This window comes from Cyprinus carpio, chromosome A6 (genome assembly GCF_018340385.1).
Source record: "Cyprinus carpio isolate SPL01 chromosome A6, ASM1834038v1, whole genome shotgun sequence".
In the NCBI taxonomy this organism is placed as follows: Eukaryota; Metazoa; Chordata; class Actinopteri; order Cypriniformes; family Cyprinidae; genus Cyprinus; species Cyprinus carpio.
In genome coordinates, this window is record NC_056577.1 from 12553213 (window position 1) to 12574318 (window position 21106).

Consider the following 21106-nt stretch of genomic DNA (forward strand, 5'->3'; position numbering starts at 1 on the left):
ACAATTATGCCACTACAGTTTTGACTTTATGATTGTATTTACACTGGTATGTGATGATAAATTAGCATGTTGCATTTTCATTTACAAATGAAACTACGCAAATGATTCATTTATCGATGAAACACTATAGTATTTATAATTATAGTCTATTAATTAGCTGTATATATGTTAAATTCAACCTTTAAACTGCACTTCCAGTAAAGATTCACATAAGTCATATAGCATAATCAAAGCTTTATTGGCATGTCGAGCATTTGCAGTAGGTTATTATTTACAAAACTATTCAGAATGCTAAGTAAAGAGATTGAAATGAAGGGGGAAAAAATCATATACGTAGCAATGAATATAAAAATATAACCAATAATATTATTAATAATAATAATAGTATACAAATATTATGGAAAAAAGATGATAATTTCATGGACTGGATGGATAAAAATGTTTTCTTGTAGGCCTATTTTATTTTATGTGCTTTATGTATCATTTATTCATGATGAACTTCTTTTGAATGCTGTCTACATTGTGCGCAATACAGTCCGGTAGCCTAGGCTTATGGTTAAAATACTAATTTAATAATGTTATAATTTCTATAATAATTAACATTATAAATTCTTAATTTAAAATATTAATATTACAAACTATTAATAAATCCATCTCTGATAACCCCAGTTTGCTATAGTGAGGCAGGTTTGTTTACGCATTAAACTCTTGGCCACGAGAAGAATATGTCGTTCCATCAACATAGAATTTCGAGGCCACGACTTCACATCGTGTGGCCATGACATTAGGATGTTGTTACCTCAAAAAAGCAATCTCATGGGCATAACATTTTATCATGTTCCCAAGAGTTAATATGACGTGGCCACAACAAAATTGAGTGAACTAAAGATGTCCTCTCCTGGTCACCTTACATATGTACATAGGAAGGGGTAAAGAATAAGGATATTTGTCCTGCTGTCCTCGGGGATGGAGGTGAGAAAAGTGGCAATATATAGACTTACTCTGATGCTAATTGGTTGGATTATCTGAAAATTTTTCTCTCAAACTTTAAAATAAACTTTATTAAGAACAGGAAAAATTCTAAGCTAGTCAAAGTGCTATCTTGCAGATTTAGTAATTGAATAAAATATAAGATAACCTGGGTAATTGAATGGTATTCAAAAAATATTTCTGTGTGCAAATTACCTGATAGATCTTCTTTGATAGTTCTTTGAAGAGCAGTTTTCCAGAAGAATGGCAGCATTGGCTGTCTGACCTAAAACATCATAAAACAAAATACATTGTAGATTTCGGTAACACTTTACAATACGTGTGCACTAATAAGCATTAAAACAAAATTCGCACTTAAATACGTGTGCACTAATAAGCATTAATTCATGCTTAACTAATGCACAGATGATACTGAATTAATGTATAACTCATGATTATCTAAGCTATTCGTTAATGATTGCCACATTATCAACTAATAATGAGTCAGTCTGGTTAATATATTAGTTAATACATGAATTGTTATTAATTAAATATGTGATTATGGATTAATTCCCTAATAACTTATTTCTTTAACTAATAGTTTTAATTAACTTGTTAACTACCACAGTGAGGCAAAGCCTTGTATTTCAACTTCCAGGCAAAACAGGTAAAGTAATATGCATTAATACATGATTAATTACTGCATTATTTGTGCAAATTCATGTGTAAATTACTACAGTTATTAAATGATGATGTGCCTCAACAAGTAAAGTCACAACATAATGATATATTCACAAACCATCAGCTAATGATTAATTAATGACCATCACTAGAGTTTATAAAAGCCATTTATTAAACGCAGATTAAACACTTGTAAAGTGTGTACACTTGTAACACTTTACACATGTACAGTGCTTAAGAAACATGTTTCCATAACACATACATTAAAACAAATCATTAAAACATTTACAAAACATAAAATTAAATACTCCCCTTTCTATGACATCCATTAGCTTAAAAACAAAAAAAAAAAAACCTAGCTCATTAGCTGAGCTGTACTAAAGAGAAAAACTTAAATATAAAAGGGGAAAGATGATTGTTCTAAATTTTTATTAGTACAACAAAAGCAGTCATAACAGTAACAACACTGCTTAAAATGTTCTTAGAACTATGAGAAACGGGTATACTGTAAATGTAACAACTTTTTTCTAACAGGTTATTGTCCTGTTTCATGGACTATTTTAAATTCTGATTTACTAACACTAAGACCAAATGCATTCCTAAGTAACAACACTAAAATATACCGATGAACATTTACTTTTTCAGAATGTCCAGCAGACCACTGGCTTCTTTCATAGCTCTGATCTGACTTGCATTTGGCTCTAAGATGCATTGAGCCATACATTTTTCTGCAAATTTTAGCAGACTGTCCCCTTTTTTGAAACCAGCCCTCAGGATCTTGAATATGTCAGGGCTAACAGCAGCCAGCTCTGCAATTGGTGCTTGGTTCACAATGGTGTTGCGGTCCACCCCCACACTGTTATAGGCATCCGCCTTTGTTGAGCCACTTTTAATAAGCCGTAGGACTTTCTGGTACCGACAAACAGACTCCTCAGGTGTTTTTACTGGAATAAATGCATGAAAAAAAAAAACAGAAATGCAAATGAGGACAAATCATTCCATAGACAAAGCATGCTACCACTAATAACACTAATATATACAAATAAGGTACTTTTAAAGGGACAGTTCACCCAAAAATGCTGACTTTGTTTCTTCAGTAGAACACAAACGAAGATTTTTAACTCAAACCGTTGTAGTCTGTCAGTCATATAATACCAGTCAATAGGTACCCACAAAAAAACAAAAAAACACATGCACATACAAATCCAAATCAAACTTTGTGGCTCATGACGACACTTTGACACTCCTAATTGAAATTGTAGATAGAGTGTCAATGGTCCATTTGAGAGATAGGTGGTGGTAATGCGCTTCTAAGTCTGCTATACGCCTCAAAACAAGTAGAAGACAATAGGCGCATTCGACTTGAAGCGGCGCCGCAACCACCGATCAGTGTATGACATCAAAGTACCGCGAGAGAATTTGACAGCTGATGGTTTCATATGCTCATTATAATCACTCTCGCGGTACTTTGATGTCATACACCGATCGGTGGTTGCGGCGCCACTTCAAGTCGAATGCGCCTCATGACAACTCACGCCTGCTGACAGACAGAGACATTGCAATGTATCAGAGGTAAAAAAAAAACAAAACAAAACATATAAATACTGTTCAGTTTTTTCCACAGACTGATCGTTTTGTGTTATAAGACCTCAATGTATTGTCACAAGCCACAGGGTTTAATTTGGTTTTGTTTGTTTATGTTTTTTTGACTCTCAAAGCTCTGGGTTCCATTTACTGTCATTATATGACTGACAAACCGCAACAGTTTGAGTTAAAAATCTCTGTTTGTGTTCTACTGAAGAAACACAGTCACCTACATCTTGGATGCCCTGGGGGTAAGCAGATAAACATCAAATTTTCAATTTTGGTTGAACTATCCCTTTAAGTCCATAGCATTGGCTTGAAATCAACCTAACCTAAACTAGCTGTGGTCTCTGAATACATTAAGTGACAATGGTAACTTGTCATGTAGTACCTCTTTTGAAATCACAGGCCCGTGCTTTCTTTGATTTCTTCTTTTTTGGTTTCTTTTTATACTTCTTTCGTGAAGGCTCAGATGAATCAGAGCTTGAGTCAGAAGATGTTGTATCTTCAGATGACTCCATCTGGGATGCTGTATGATTCTGGGACTGTTCTGGAACTTCAGCTTTCAGTTTAAGGGCTGTGACAGACAAAATAGAATGTACAGATAATTATCTCTTCTTTGAGTCTTGAACTACAGCAATAAAACATACAGTAGTGTGTCTGTCTAATATATATCAATGAGTACATCTGAACCTAATCAATAAAAAAGCCATTGGATAGCTATGTTAAACATACAGGGTGTGCTGAGGATCGGATATTATGGATGGAGGACTCCAGTTGCATCCTGTGGAAGAACATTCTAACCAGAGCTACCTCTCTAAGTTTATGTCTATAGCGATTCATGCAGGTATGTGTTACTCTGCAGCAGTGATGACCCAAACAGGCTACAATACTACAAATATGAGCACTTCTTATAAGTGTAGGCTACTGTAGTAATTTGGGATAAGACAAAAAGGTGGTTTGGAAGATGAAGTATGTAATGTACATGCTCATTATATACTTTTTGTTTGTGCAAATTTTGAACAGAAAAGGTTACATTGTGCTGCTTTACAATTCAGAATGTATTCACAATGGATTTCTTGACAGCTTTCTGCTTTACAAGATGTTAAATGATCAACGCAGAGTAATTTAATGTTTTGATTTAGCTGTTGGACTCCGTATTGCCCCCATTTAATGCATCCAAACACAGGAAGTACATGTATTATTAACACGGAAATCAACCAAATGCAACTGTTTTTAAATAAACAACATACCAATTGGACAGTATGGGTTAATTATTTTTAATTTATATTTCAAGTGTTTGAGCAACCTTTCTTTTCTGTTGCACAATAATCAGTAATTCACAATTTGTGCCAAATGAGTGGAGGGGGTACTTACCATCTTCCAGTCTCTCTCTGAGAAAGTTTCTCTCTTCAGTCAAAGACTCCACTTTTTCCTCCAGAGCATGGATCTTCTCTTTCAGCATCTCAACTGTTTGTTTTGTTTTGGAAAGAGTTATATGGGCAGTTGGAGCCTCTTCTAAAAGACAAATAAAAAATAAAAAAAGAACTAAGTGTACAGGTGACTATGAAATATTTGAGTTAGAAATACAGTTTCTTTTTCAGGAAAGCATTGGGTAGAGAGCAGGATAGGCAAAGGACATTGCGACGGTAATCGAACACGGGTCGCCGTGAAGGCAGGTGTGCCATAAGTTGGTGCAGTAACCACTCAGCTATCTGTGCCAAAACAGTATTAAAAGTTTAATGCAGCCCCTACTATGACAGTTACAATATACTTTCTTTAATTTATTTCTACAATAGTAACATTTCCAGTGTTCAACACTTTATCCCAACTGTCGTGACATTTACACATAGACATTTATCATCACAACAAGGATATAGGGAAAAACAGTCTGACTACTAAACTAATCTACTAATCTTTATAGTGTTGTATACTACCAAGTAAATGCAATTACCAAGCTGCATTGTTTTAGATTTTGCTACACATTTTGGCCAATGTATGACGTATTAGGCATTGCTTACAAAATTATTTATTATTGTTTATTTCTAAGAAATGTCTTTCACTGTATGGGCAGATGTACAGTAATTGTTAGTTATGGGTGTATAATTCTACGTGTGTGCCTGCCCATTAAAAGAACTTTAATTGATTACAAAAACTGCCTACCGAGGACTTGATAGTTCTCCCAAAAATGAAAATTACCCATGATTTACTACTCATACTCAAGCCATTCTAGGTGACTAGATGGCTCTTCAAAGCTTTTTTATGGTAGTGAATGCGGGGCCCCAAGCTCAGAAAGTGCAAGTTTTGTCAGCAGTAAATGGGCCTGTGTTTGATTAAGTTGATGCAAATGTATGATGTGATGATGCTCTTGAATGAAAACAACAGATCTCTATGGAAAGATCAAATCATTTTTTTTCAAAACCACAATATATATGTTTGTTACTTTATCAACAAAAATGAATGATGTATTAACGTTTAAATAACGGCCAATGATGGTACTATCATTCATAATTCTGTTTACATGAACTAATGCATTCTATCTGCCAGCTGTCAATCACATCCTGTGGTACCTCAGTACAGACTTTATTTGCCACGACTAGGAATGATAAAGCTTGTGTGATAATATGCATAAATGTTTCACATCACTGGCAGAGGTTTCAACTATTTAATGAGATTTTTTTGTAATGAGTGTTTACATCCAAGCTTTGCTTGTGGCATAACCTTACACACACACACAAAAAAGAAAGATTTGCTTGTTTGCTGCATTTGTTGCATTCCCCTGCAGTTAGGCTCATCAATAGTGTGATATTACAATGCTGCCGTTTTTGCAACAGACCTATGTGGAGTCTGTTTATGATTGATGGATGCACTTTTCTGGGATTCAAACGTAGGGGTCCCCCATTCACTACCATTGTAAAGATTGGAAAAGCCAGGATATTTTACTATAACTTTTGCCTTTGTCTGAAAGAAGAAAGTCATATACACCTAGGATGGCTTGAGGATGAGTAAATCATGGGATAATTTTGTTTTAACCAACAAAGGATAATTAAGGCCACCCAAGATGTGTACAACTTTCTTTGTTGTGCTGAACAAAAATAAATAAATAATTTTAGAAGAGCATTAGCTCTTTGAGGTTCTTTCAGTAAAATTCAATGTGCACCAAAAAGCAATAAAATAAAATACACACACACCAAAGAGAAAAAGACATTCAAACAACTCCATTTGTGTAATTAATAAATCTGAAACAATTAATGTAAGAACTATTAAAACTACATTACACTGAATATGTTTGGTCATCCACATGCTTTTTGATTATAAAGAATGCTGATGTCTGTTAATACAAATATTTACAGTAAAAAGTAGTTATAATGTGAGCTGTTCTCACCTAAAACCATTTGGATTGCTTCAGAAAAATTTAACTCACTGACGTTTTGGTGCACATTCAAATGCACTGAAATGACCTTAGAGAGCTGTTTTCCTAAAAATCTTCATTTTAATTTAAAAAAAATAAAGAAAATCTTGGATGATGTGGGCAAGTAACTTGTGAGAGAATGTTTATTTTTGGTAAAACTATTCCTTAAGGTTAAGAAAGTACTGTAGGATTTATCTCTAATTGGTGCAATCAATGTTTAGTCCTGACATTACTCTAGATCAGTGGTTTTCATACTTGTTCCTGGGGACCCATAGTTCTGCAGGCCAAAATTTACAGACCTGATTCAGATCATCAGCTCATTAGAAAAGAGCTCCATGAACTCAAATGAGTGTCAGATAATGGAGAAAACCACCGCTCTAGATACCTACCTTGCACATCATTCTTCACCTCCTCCTGAGCTGGTTTGCGGACTGGAATCTCTGAGGAGTATAGAGAGTAGGATAAGGGGGTGGCAAAGATATACATACACATGTATAGCACTACAAAACAGTGAATCATTTTGTGATTTATTTGTTGTTAGAATAACCGTGGAAAGGAAGACATTACAATTAATAGGCCTAGCGTACAATGTTTTTATTAAACTGTGAACACATTAAATACAGATAAACACAGTTAAATACAGAATTGGTAAATATAAGGATGCATGTGCTTGTTATAGTGTCCACGTATGAGGGTGGAAAACTGACTTTTTTTCTCAGATTTTCAAGTTAATAGCTCACAATTCTGAATTTATTCAATTGTGACTTTTTATCATGCAATTCTGACTTTATAACAAGTTATCATCTCGCAATTTTTCAAAAATAAATTAATAAAAAAAAAAAAAGCAATCAATCGTGATAACTCACAGTTGCAAGTAAAAAATTGCGACTTTAGGCCTACGTCACACAATTCTAACTCGCAATTCTGAGAAAAAAGTTCCAAATTCTGGGAAATTAAATACTGTTACTTTTAATTATTATTATTATTATTATTTTTATTTAGTGGTGGAAACAATCTTCCATACGTTTTGTTGCAATAAAAGGCTAGCAGTACAAGTCGGCCTCTGCCACGTGCACGTAATGCTGAATGTTAAATTTACACACCTGGTAAAGCTTTAAAACTCACCATATACATCAGAACTATATTTAGATGGTATTTTGCGATTTATCCGCTTACTTCTTTTAGTACTTTGACTTTGCCATTGCTGTCACAGTGACGCCGCTGTATGCCTCCAGGTGCTCGCACGTTTCTTGCTGCGTGTGTTCTGTCAGATGACTCTGACTGTCATCCTCATCAGGAATCATTGGTTCCACTTCAATCACAGAGGCCTGGCGCTCCCCCCTAAACATAATGTGGAGCTCAGGTGGTTCTTGTACATCTTTGCTGTTGTCAAATGATGTAAATAATGTCAGAGTGGGTGCTATGCCATATATTTGAACTTTGTTTAAAATTCGCAAAATATTTACACCCCCCTTCATGTTCAGTTCGATTTGTATGGGTGTCCAGATGGTGGCCTGACTTGCTTTATTGTAGTTAAGTCAATTAAAAATATATAATATAATACAATATAACCAGTATTTTATGGAAAACATTTTTATCTTGTATTTTAGATTATCCTCTATTTTGTTAACAGTTATAAAACAAAATCTGCCATTATATGTTATCTACAAAAACTTAATTTGTCACCAATAAAATATTCAAGCAAACCTAACCCCTTATGTTTATTTAAAATTATAAATTCTAGCAGGAAACATGCTGTGAACGTTTATTTTTATCTGGCAACTGTAGTTTATACTCTAATATTTTAATTTTTACCATTTAACCACTATTCCTCTATTTTGTTAACAGTTAAAAAAACAAAATCTGCCATTATATGTTATATACAAAAACTTAATTTGTCACCAATAAAATATTCAAGCAAACCTAACCCCTTATGTTTATTTAAAATTATAAATTCTAGCAGGAAACATGCTGTGAACGTTTATTGGTAGATTTTCTGACTGAATAAGGAATCTGGCAACTGTCGTGACACCCATTATACTGTAATATTTTAATTTTTACCATTTTACCACTTATTGCCTAAAACCTAGCTAACGTTATTGCAAGGTTTCCAAAAGTCATGGAAACGGAGTCCTGTTTTTTTTCTTGTTAACTATACTTCCGCTACTGTTAACCCCGGAAATGCGTAAAGGGTCCACATGTTCGCGGCTTAATTGAGGTCAAGAAGTCAGTTTCTCACTGAGGTTTAGACGATTGGATTCATGTTTTGTGTAATACTTGTATTAATGCTTGTTGAAAAAAAATGAATCTAACGACAGAGCTGTTACTTCTGCTGATCGATAACCCAACTAAGAGGACCACCGCAAGACTCGTGAAATGGTTACAGAAAAAGAGACTTCTAGCAAGGAAGATGTCTTGTCAGATTTGTGGTCGTGGCATGAAAATGAAAAGACGCCACGATACATCAGACGGCTTTCACTGGTAGGTTGGTCTGCACATTTCTCGTGGCACAATTTTGTTTGACCTCTTAAATGCTATTTTATGTGAAGTACACAAGGTAACTTTGTCCAAGTGCTCTGCAACGGTCAGGCTGTCGCGTCTGTAGACATGGTGGAACATTACTGTCGTTGGCACCCTACTGTAGCAGTTTACCTACTGTGTAGACTGCAGTGAACTATTTTCCAATTTTACAAAAAATCGGCAGTTACGAAGAGAAGTAAAATTTTATTTCTTTTAATTGACCGTGTACTATTATTTCACTCTAATAAAACCATTGTTTGGGTCATATAACGTTCACACAGGAGATCACAAAAGGAGGTCGCATTTACTTTGAAAAATGTGAACGGCCTTGCAAAAAAAATCGTAATTTAACTTTTTCTCCGTCAACAAATTCGGAATTCTGAGCCATTAAGCCCTGCAGTGTGGAACGTAGCCGAAGTCAGTTTCTCACTGATGTTTTAGACAATTGGATTCATGTTTTTGTTTAAACTTGTATTAATGCTTGATGAAAAAAAAAAATGAATCTAACGACAGAGCTGTTACTTCTGCTGATCGATAAGCCAACTAAGAGGACCACCGTCAAAACTCGTGAAATGTTACAAGACCTTCTTACCAGCAAGGAAGATGTCAGAAAAAAGATTCTTGTCAGATTTGTGGCCGTGGCATGAAAATGAAAGATGCCACGATACATCAGACGGCTTTCCACTGGTAGGTTGGTCTGCACATTTCTCGTGGCACGATTTTGTTTGACCTCTTAAATGCTATTTTATGCGAAGTACACAAGGTAACTTTGTCCAAGTGCTCTGCAACGGTCAGGCTGTCGCGTCTGTAGACATGGTGGAACATTACTGTCGTTGGCAGCCTACTGTAGCAGTTACCTAACGTTACTGTAACAAAGACTGCAGTGAACTATTTTTCAATTTTACAAAAAAATCGGCAGTTACGAAGAGAAGTAAAATTTTATTTCTTTTAATTTTTAATGTAATATTATTTCACTCTAATAAAAACATTGTTTAAATCATATAAAATTGATGTATTACTTTAGAAACTAAAAACAAAACACATCTTATCTCCATTTCATATTTATTTTCATCATTACTATTGGCCACCCTTTACTTCTGTCTGGGGGTTGCAAAAAAGTAATATTTCACCAAAAAGAGCTTTGTTTCTAAACCTCGTAACTCCATTGGCTCCTCAGTACTCCACCCGCGTCTATGTGTTGCACACGGTTTGGCGCATCTCAGCTTGTTTGCAGTCTGAAGGTAACTTAAAATTAAGACTGTTTGTCTGAATAAGCGTTTTCTTTAGTCAATAAATACTGTAATTATAAAAGATAGTGTTTTATGTATAGGGCTTATTCGCAAACACCGGAAGTAGCTAACCGCGGCCATATTGTTGACATGACATCTGTCCTGCCCCTAGCCACACGCTAATTCTAATTGAGGGGAGCAGTAGCCTAATGGCTTCAACTCGTCGATAAAAAAAAACAAATAGACCCAATAGCCTTGTAAAGTATACAAGTTACCCTAGTAAAGATAAAGGATAGTTCACCCAAAAATGAAAATTATGTCATTAATGACTCACCCTCATGTCGTTCCAAACCCCGTGAGACCTCCGTTCATCTTCGGAACACAGTATAAGATATTTTTAGATTTAGTCCGAGAGCTTTCTGTCCCTCCATTGAGAATGTATGTACGGTATACTGTCCACGTCCAGCAAGGTAATAAAAACATCTTCAAAGTAGTCCATGTGACATCAGAGGGTCCGTTAGAATTTTTTTGAAGCATCGAAAATACATTTTGGTCCAAAAACTATATCAAAAACTGCGACTTTATTCAGCATTGACTTCTCTCCCGGGTCTGTATATGAGCGCGCCGTTCACAGCACATCCGGTTCGCGAACGAATCACTCGATGTAACCGGATCTTCTTGAACCAGTTCACCAATTGAACTGAAATCGTTTGAAACGGTTCGCACGTCAACAATAAGCATTAATCCACAAATGACTTAAGCCTTTAACTTTTTTAACATGGCTGACACTCCCTCTGAGTTTCAAATAAACCAATATCCCGGAGTAATTCATTTACTCAAACAGTACATGACTGAACCGAGCCAGATAACGAACGAAACATTGACTCGTTCTCGAGTCAAGAACCGGTTGCATCGGTTTTCGGATCACCGGTAGTGATGGGAAGTATGGGGTTGTTTGTTAATTAAAAATCACACATTTTTAATTAATAACAATTCATGTATGAATTAATATATTAACCAGACTGACTCATTATTAGTTGATAATGTGGCAAATCATTAACGAATAGCTTACATAATCAAAATCTACTGTCATCATCAGTATCCATCTGTGCATTAGTTAAGCATGAATTAATGCTTATTTAGTGCACACGTATTGTAAAGTGTTTACCATAATATCTTTATTGATATTTCTGTAATGCCATTAACAGATCATAAGGTTGTTTCTATTAAAATTATGCTTTCCCCTGAAGCTAGATTTAACAAGGGCTCTTCTTACTGGAAAATGAACAGTTCTTTACTTAATCATAATGAGGTTAGATCAGAGCTGGAAAGACTTATTGGTTTTTATTGGAGCAAAGCTAAACAAGAAAATTCATTCGGAATAAATTGGGAATTGTTAAAATATGAAATTGGGAAATACCTCAGAAAATAAAAAGCTAATATTGCTAAAAAAAAATCACCTATTACCAAGATTTTAGTTAAGTTGGATGACTTGTATAAATTGAGAGCACCTGCAAAATCTGTCCGATAGTCAGAGAGCTATTTAGTTGATTTACAAGTTAAGTTGGATGACTTGTATAAATTGAGAGAGCAGAAGGGGCTTTTATAAGGTCAAGACAAAGGTGGCTTAAAATATGGTGAACAGATGTCTTCCTACTTTTTTAAGCTTGAGAAAAATTGGGGCTAAGCATAATTCTGTTTGTCAATTAAATATTGGAGGGGGTTGTCTCAGAAAATTCTAAAGATATTTCCCAATTTTGCTATAAGTTTTACTCAAATTTGTATAAATCTAAATTTAATCTAACTGATCTGGATATTTTCAGTAAACATCTTGGTAATGTTAATTCTATTAGTTGTGATGACAAAGATTTATGTGACTCGACAATTACTATCGATGAGGTTAAAGAAGCAATTTTACATTTAAAAAATAACAAGTCACCTGGCAGTGACGGGATAACAGCGGAATTTTATAAGTTATATTCTGAGCTGTTATCTCAGTTTCCTCCTGCAAGTGTATATATAGAGTTTAAATTGTTCTGAGCTTTCTGTCAGTATGAAGCAAGGTGTCATTTGTTTAATACCTAAACCTAAAAAGGACACTCTTCTTTTAGATAACTGGAGACCTATCAGCCTTCTTAATAATGATTATAAATTGTTTGCCCTTATTTTCTCTAAGCGTTTTAAGTTGATTTTGAATTCCATTATTGATGAAAATCAGTCAGGTTTCATGAATAATCGTCATATTTTTAATAATATTAGATTTGTCTTTGACCTCATTGATTACTCTGACTTTATTGAGGACGATAGATTAATTTTGTTGTTGGACTTCTTCAAAGCTTTTGACACTATTGAGCATCCTTTAATTTTTTTCTGTTTAGAGCGCTTTGGTTTCGGGCCCTATTTTTGTAATGCGATGAAAACGTTGTATGCTGGGGGAAATAGCTCAGTGAAGTTAGGACATGGTACTACACAGAGATTTCTTTTAGAAAGGGGTATTCGGCAAGGCTGTCCAGCTTCCGTATATCTCTTCCTTATTGTAGCTCAAGCCTTTTGTCATTTTATTAAGGATAGTAATCTTGAAGGAATTCATATCGCTGGTAGAAGTATTTTTAATTAATCAACTAGCGGATGATACAGCCTTATTTAAAAAAAACTCAAGCCAGGTCCATCAGGCAATTAAAAATATACAGTTGTTTTCTAATGCTTCAGGTTTGTACCTTAATATTAAAAAATGTAAAATATTAGTCTAAAAAAATCCTCCCTTTTATCTGTGGATGGAATTCCAGTTAAAGATACCGTTATTACTTAGGCGTTGTCATTTCGAAAAGTGAACAAGATAGAGTTTCCTTGAATTTTAACCCTGCATTTAAAAAGATTAAAAGTATAATGACAACAAGTTCATCAATCAAAATCACAATCAAATTCAAAGTTCTTCTGTCAAAAGCAGAAGGAATTTATAGATTAATCTATATTGCTTCAACACATATATCTAGACAATAAAACTGTAAAGTCTATCAATCAGATTTTATTTAATTTTTTATGGGAGAACCGTGTGCACTACATCCCTAAATCTGTTGTCATAAATTCCCTTAAAACGGTGGACTTGACTTTCTGGATTTCTTTACTTTAAACAACACTCTCAAAATTAATTGGTTAAAATTTTGTTTGAATAAGCCTTCTATGTGGAATTTTATTCCTAATTTTATTTTTGACCAACTGGGGGGACTTTCTTTTTTACTAATGTGTTTGTTATAAGATTGAGAAATTGCCAGTGAAGCTATCTGCCTTTCATGCTCAAGGCTCTTCTGGCTTGGAAACTGATCTACAAGCACAACTTTTCTCTGCAGCGTTGTTTTATTTGGAACAATCGTTGTATTTTGTTTAAACATGAAAGTATTTTTTTGAAAAGCTGGTTTGATAAGGGTATTATTTTAGCGTGTCATTTGTTTAACACTCAAGGATATCTTATGACATATGTTGAGTTTCTTGCACACTTAATTTTCCTGTGACTCCCAAGGAATTCTCTCTTGTTTTATCTGCAATTAATCCTGCTATAGTTTCTTTATTTAAAAATGCGATATTGACGACTGACTGATATGCTGATATGCCCATTGTCAATCTAACTGATACAGTATGTGGTAAAATTTGTTTTTCACAGACTAAAAATAACAAATCTATTCATTCTCTATTCTTAAAGGAGGTTGCTACAAAGCCTCGCTCTATTTCTTATTGGACTAAATTTGTAAGAAATCCTAAGTGGGAAAGTATTTTGGTTACTACCACACAAGTTTTTTGTTACAAACAAGATAAAAGAAATCGGTTTCAAAATAATTAATAAATTTTATCCTGTTAAACATTTTCTTAGTAAGTTTAAGAAGGATATTGATGTTAATTGCTCTTTGCACTTGGAAACTGTATCCCACATCTTTTGGCACTGTAGTCATGTTAAAAAAAATATGGTATGATGTCTCTTTGTTATCAAAGAAAAGGTACTCTTTAATTTTAATTTGCATTTCGAAAATGTAGTTTTTGGATATTTTAATTATGGAAATGTAAATAACGAAGTTTTTGTTATTAATCTATTTATTTTGTTGGTTAAATTTCACATTCATAAGTGTAAATTTTCTAACAAAAAAAAAAAAACAGTTTTGCAGTGTTTTATAAAGAGTTGGATAATTGTGTATTATTTAACATAGTACTAAAAGAAAGACAATTAAAACAGTCCGTTTGTGTTCTATATTTAAAATTATTTGAGTATTGTAAAGATCATGCTTGTCTATGATTGGATTTTTGTTTTTTATATTTATTATTATTTTATATTACTTTGTTATTTATTTATTTTTATCCTTTGTTACCCTGGCTTTATATTGTAAATCATAATGAAAATAAAAAAACACCTAAATAGCACAGGACATAAAAAAAGTCGGTATGGGGCGGGGCTACACGTGCAGCCCCGCCCCAGGTGCAGCCCCGCCTCGATCTAAAGTCATCAAACCAATGTAATTGTGGCTGTCTGCTCTCGCGGTAATTTGATGTCATAACACGGATGCGCTGCACTAAGGCTTTACTTTCGTTTTGTAGATATGGCGTGCTTTTCGTTCCATTTAATTAATTTTCTTTATTTTATTTTTTTTCCAGACGAAGAGTGATGAAAATGATTTCTGTCGTTTTGTGGAAGTTGTGTGTTTTGGTCGTGCTTATTGGTAAGACATTTTACGATCTCTTTTTCTTTGTGTCAGTTTTTGTGATCTTACGCTCAACAGACTTCCAGTTGCTTTTTTTAACTAACGTTGAAGAAATGTTATAGTTTTAGTGCAAATCACGGATTGATTATGGACTAGTCCAGCGCCCATGTTACTGTTTAATTAAAGCAGGTTACCACACTTTTACTAAAATAATAATGTTTAGTTTTCGTAAGGGATCTAGTGTTTTTTTTTTGTGCTAAATTGGAAACACTTCAAGTATACTTAGTACACTTTAAGCATATACCTATGTATATGCTTGATTAATGATATTAAAGTGTACTTTTTGTGTTACGAGTACATTACAAATTAATTATGAGTGTCTTTGAAACACACAAGCAATATACTATAAATGTAGGCTATTGTTTTTGAGTAAAAATATGCAAATTTTCCACAATGCTGAAATCCTCTTTTCAAGGTCATTACAATAAATACATAACTTCAATGGCACACTGTAAAAAATGAAAAATGAAACTTCTCATTTTCCAGTTTTTGAAAACTTTTGAGTCTCAAATACTAAAAAATGCTATTTTCTTGAAACTACACAAAAATTCTTGTCAGACCAACAAAATTACCCCAAATGTTGCCCCAACTAGTCAAACACAGTTGTCTGAACAAAGAATTTAATATTGTTGAAATATTAAGGCTTTGTGAGTTCCCAGCATGCATTGCAGCGTGAATAAATTATGCAGTTACTGTTATAGCATTATTGTTTTGCTGTTTGCTGACTTAATTTCAACTTTTTTATTATTGTTTTATCATTATTGTTAGTTATTTGTTGTACTGTGATGTAAAGAGCTAATCTTTTTTAACGTGTTGGTTGTCACCGTTCTGAGGTTTGTGTGTCTGGTATTGAGGCCTAGAGTATGTTCAACTGGTTATGTCTATTTTCTGGGGGGGCTATAATAGTCTTGTAAGTTGTCTTACAAACAAAAACAATGTTGTTTGCTTATTGGGTTAACATAGCCTTTGACCTTTGTCATTGTAAACAAACACATTTGTATAATGTGGTGACTTTTTAAACATTCTTTTTTTATGTTCCAGGAAAACAGAAAAAAATGAATTACCTTAATGACAGTAATTGTTGTTTTCAGCTGCTGTGACAAGAATTTTTCTATTAGTAAAATAGGAAAATCAGCATTGCATGAACAAACAAATTTACATTGGCTCAAACAAAGTGTCTTTATTGAGCAGAACTAAAAATCTATTGTTGAGAAAACTCAAAACTCTTACTGCATCAAGTTGCCTTACTCTTTTAAGTATTCTTAAAAAAACATTATTCTTAAGAAAACATTTGTTTATTAATAAATAATTAAAATGTCTCCTTTTTTACAATTATTGGGCTACTTCTGCCTGTGCTTTGGGGCAAACTTAATGCATATGCTTGAGCGCGAAATATATTAAGGCTCATTATGGATTATAGATGTAAATGTAATATAAACCTGCGATTAGTTGAATAATGACAAATGAACGACTAGTAACTAGAAAAATCTTACATGGGAGGCAGACCTATTAAACAGCCTCTAGACATCTCTGTTAAAGTTTTTAAAGCATTTTATACGCGTTTGCATAAATTCTTCTTCAGAACGGTCTGTAATGGAGAGATACCTTAACACTGATTTTTCCTCTGAAACACAAAAACGAAACTTATAATAATAATAATAATAATTTTTTTTTGAAAATGGCCAACCCTTCTCTGCAGATATTGTTGCTTCTGTTTGGGCATTGTAAATAGGCTAAAATAATAATAATAATAATAATAATAATAATAATAATAATAATAATAATAATAATAATGTCTCCAAAAACTCCAAAATGTTTTTTGTCATGTCTGTAATGCATGTGTATTCCCAAATCTAAAAAAGCCTATAAAACATCATAGACGGATCATACTGATGTCTGGACTCTGTTTGGGATTTAGAAAAACATAAAGAGATGGTTCAATATATTGGTAAAAGGCTACATTCTGTGAGAATTTATATCCCATATTCTAAAAAAAATATTGTTTTAGACGAAACAAAATAAAATTAACGCAACAGTTTGCGAATTTATTTATTTATTTTTTTGAGTTAAGGCAACTTCCTCTGAAGTTATAATAACTAATAAACTATATTGCGCTATACATTAGTCAATATTTGAAGTGGATCAAAAACCTTTCTTCAAAGTTGCCCTAAAACCAAAATGACGAGTCCTATCTAAACCTGTTCTGCAAGTTTGATACCCTCATAAGACACTGTCCATATGAAAGACCAAGAGATTCACACATTTATCTCGACCCCCACAAGCTATACAGAACTACCCCAACCCCCTCCAGCTGAACTGAACTCGGTCTGTTTTTTGTCTGTGAGGAACGCTGTGTTGTCATGTTACTGGGTTGAAACATGCCTGCACTCACAGCATCCCTACTCTTTTTATTCATTATTTTCCCCGCAGCCCATATTATTGTTTTCAGAAGACCATAATAATAACAAATTATCGATAATTAATCATTATTTTTACGAAAATCATTGTTATTTGTGAACGTAGCGTTTGCAGAAGGCTTTAAGACCAAGCGGAGTCCTCCATCAGCTGCTCCCGCTTCACAGCGCGCGTGACTCGCGCTAACTGCACCCAGCTTCAAAGTCCGCAAGTTTTGATTTAACTAAATCAGTTTGAGCGAATACAACTTACTGATCATGAGCCCAACATTTAGCAAGACAGAAAAACATTCAGTATTCAGTATTCATGTATTTCATTGTAAGTTAATGCTGTTAAATAGAGAGTTAAATAGAGAGAGAGAGAGAGAGAGAGAGAGAGAGAGAGCGAGGAGAGAGAGAGAGAGAGAGAGAGACAGAGAGAGAGACAATATGGTTTAAAAAAAACCCGTGTTGGCTATTCCTAAACTTGGAGCTCATTATATTGAAGTACAAATCCAAACACCAGAAGCAAACTCTCAGTGTTCTTTCATTGAAAAGTATGCATTTTGTTTATTCACAGGCTATATGGTTGAAATAATATTTAAGTTCAAAACTTTAAGTGCCATTGTTTAAAAAAAAAATGCTTTATTGGCTAACGTTTCATAGTCCTTCAGTTGTTATGCTTTAAAAATCCCATAACATTTGTAATTTCACAGTATTTTCACCTCCTAAATCACTAACCTTTAAAGTCACAATTCTATAATGGTCAAATTTACTCAGGCCGATGGCACTTTTAAATAAATTATTGTTTTTTTTTTTTTTTTTTTTTAGAATAATTGTAGCTTACATAAATAGGTGAAGCAAAACAAATATGAATAATATTTGGATCGTCCCTTATTTTTCCCTTATTTTCTTAAATAATAAACACTTATTTTCTACAAGAATAAACATGATAACATATTATTAATTCATAGAAATAATTTATGCAATTAAAACCTGATAACATATTATTAATTCATAGAAATAATTTAAGCATTTAAAACCTTTTTTAAAAAACATGAACTTCAATACTATTAAACTGACTTTATAATCTCATCGATTTTATAAAAAAAAAAAATTAAAATATAAAATTGCACGTCAAACATCCTAAATGAACTTGTGTTAACAATATAATTAGAACTAACAATATAATTCGATTTTTTTAAAATGAACAATTCCTGTATAAAATGGGACGGCAACCTTTATATCAAAACATTTTAAATCGTCTACAACTGAGCAACGCGAGAGGCAGGTTGAGCGTGCGAAGTGAATGTGCTGCACAAAGTCATTTTCAGATGCAATGAAAATAAAAAAAATAAAAACACTGGATAGCCTAGATTAGGCCCAGATTCTGTTCCTAAGTATATAATAATTATAATTACCCCACAGTAACAAATTTTTAACCGATCAATCGCCTATTTTCGTTTGCTGCATGTTATTTTATTTTATTTATTTATTTATTTATTTATTTTTTAAAACAAGTTAAAAAATAAATTAAGTTTGTGAGAGGAAAAAAATATATAAGTCAGTGTATAAGTTGCATTTTATTACATTCAGAAATAATAACGGCTGGCCTAATAATTTTATAATGTGCCAACAGGATATTTTTAGTTCTCTTCACTTTACAACAAATCCTTTAAATTTAACAAATTTATCAGAACAGAACAATAATTACAAATATATAATTCTAATGGATAAATAAAATTGCAGTATATAATAATATAGGCTTACCTATAAACAAAAATAAAAATAAAATAAATGAATAATAATTTAAAACGAACCATAAGGTAAGGTTGGGCTCTCATTCGGGGAGAAATCCAAACGTTTCCATATTCGTGATGTTGCCTATTTCAAGCTTAACTATTATTCATTAGGAAAAATAGGCTTTGTAGTTCACGCGTGTTTCAGTATCGACGGAAAAAAATTTTTAAAATCATAATTAACAAAAATATGCCAAAGTCGACCGCTGCTCGCGCCGAATGGCACGGTGAACGGCTACTGTTTCAAATGAATGTGCGTGAGGCACCAGCGCGATCAAACAGCTGAAACAGAAAATACAAAATTTTTGGTCACCACAGTAAAGGCATAATTCAAAAATGCAAAGTGTTAGCAGTTTGAAAAATCAAGAATAATAACAGAATTAATAATAATTATTGATAAATGCTGGACCGTTCTCATTTCGATCTGCAAATGGAACCTGAAGGATTTTTTTTTTTTAAACCAAGAATGAAACGAAATGAAAACATTAAGCTTTTTATCCGTATATATAGGCCTTATATTTAATGACTGTTTAATAACAATAGCAAGCATAAGATCCTTTGTGTAAAGGTCTTCTTTTAATTTTTGAAGACTGTAGCCTAAGACTATCCTACAGTTTGAAATTAACTCACTGTACATTTTTTAATGGTTTTTAAAGATGGTACTATGTCATATCATAATGTTATTGTCGTTTTACCTCCTCCTTTTAGCTCATTTTACATTTACATCAGTTCGCAATCCGTCTCTTTGCGCCACTGGGCGGTAGTTTCGCGAATTAATTTAACACGCGACTGGTACACGCGCGGCGGTATTACCCATTGTGGTTGTCTACCATCTGTACAGTATACAACAGAAGTGAGTTAAACCTTGTAGCATCACTATAAATCACATGATACAACACTTCAAGTTAAACAGTATAGTATTTTAGCTTTGAGAAGTTAGTGTACTCTAAATGAGTGCATGAAGTGCGAAAACAGCAGCAGTGCCCTGACCCTAGACATGGTTGACATCACCTCTTCATCTTCAAAGACAATCAAAACATCCAGTGAGTTTCCTCGTGACATTTCATCTTCCTCCTCAACAGCAATTGATGGGGACTGCTGCCTTCTGCACCTGCTCAGGCTCCTTTTTCTAAATGCATTTAAGAAGTCTTAGTATGTGTCACAACAAATCATAAAATTAACCCTTGTGTGGAAAAGTCATTAAAATGTCATAAATGAAAATAAAGGCGTGAAGTATCGTACTGTTTATTCAGTAGGGCGTGTGTGTCCATTTAAAAGCCTGTAGTATTTTTTTAAAAAACTTTTCACAACATGTCATCCAGAGCTGTTAGTGGTCAATTGGGAAAAACTTTCAGGGGTGTATCAGCTGAATGTTCTTTTTTAAGATAAGTGCAAGTGGAAATACTGTATTTTGTAATCCATATTAAGAAAGTCTGCTACATTTGCAAAACTAGCAATTATTCCAAAAATAAAAAAGTTAAAAGTTATTGTAATATAAAAAACATATTAATAGGGATGCACCGATACCACTTTTTCCAGTCTACTATAACTAGAACTTTCAAGACCCAACTCTGAATTAAAGGCAAACTTTTTTTTAAAATGTTTTTCACTCTGCCAATACAGTCTGAATCAAAAATGGTGGCACACTACATTACATCAAACATCACTGATCCTTGGATATCATGATGTCCTTCATGTGGTGTGAAAGAAACCAGTATTTTGTCTGGGCTGTGTATGCATGAGATCATCAATGTTCAGATTTTAAATTTCATTC

At 33.5% G+C, this 21106-nt stretch overlaps 1 protein-coding gene across 1 annotated transcript; it reads right to left on the reverse strand.

Moving 5' to 3' along the window:
* Nucleotides 1–1353: 1353 nt before the first annotated feature.
* Nucleotides 1354–8247, reverse strand: LOC109110371 (coiled-coil domain-containing protein 106-like). Its single transcript, XM_042758101.1, has 5 exons — nucleotides 7823–8247; nucleotides 7036–7086; nucleotides 4612–4752; nucleotides 3626–3811; nucleotides 1354–2594 (listed from the first exon to the last, which is right to left on the reverse strand). Exons 3-5 carry the CDS (start codon nucleotides 4697–4699, stop codon nucleotides 2284–2286), a joined length of 585 nt encoding a protein of 194 aa, XP_042614035.1. The 5' UTR covers nucleotides 4700–4752; nucleotides 7036–7086; nucleotides 7823–8247; the 3' UTR covers nucleotides 1354–2283.
* Between the last annotated feature and the right edge of the window lie 12859 nt (nucleotides 8248–21106).

Excerpts from the sequence above, each read along its gene's own strand:
- LOC109110371 (XM_042758101.1), bottom strand. The coding sequence starts at position 4,699 with ATGCTGAAAGAGAAGATCCATGCTCTGGAGGAAAAAGTGGAGTCTTTG. Across the intron at positions 3,812-4,611 it reads CAGAGAGAGACTGGAAGATG|CCCTTAAACTGAAAGCTGAA; the intron begins GTAAGTACCCCC and ends TGTCTGTCACAG. Across the intron at positions 2,595-3,625 it reads GGCCTGTGATTTCAAAAGAG|TAAAAACACCTGAGGAGTCT; the intron begins GTACTACATGAC and ends CATTTATTCCAG.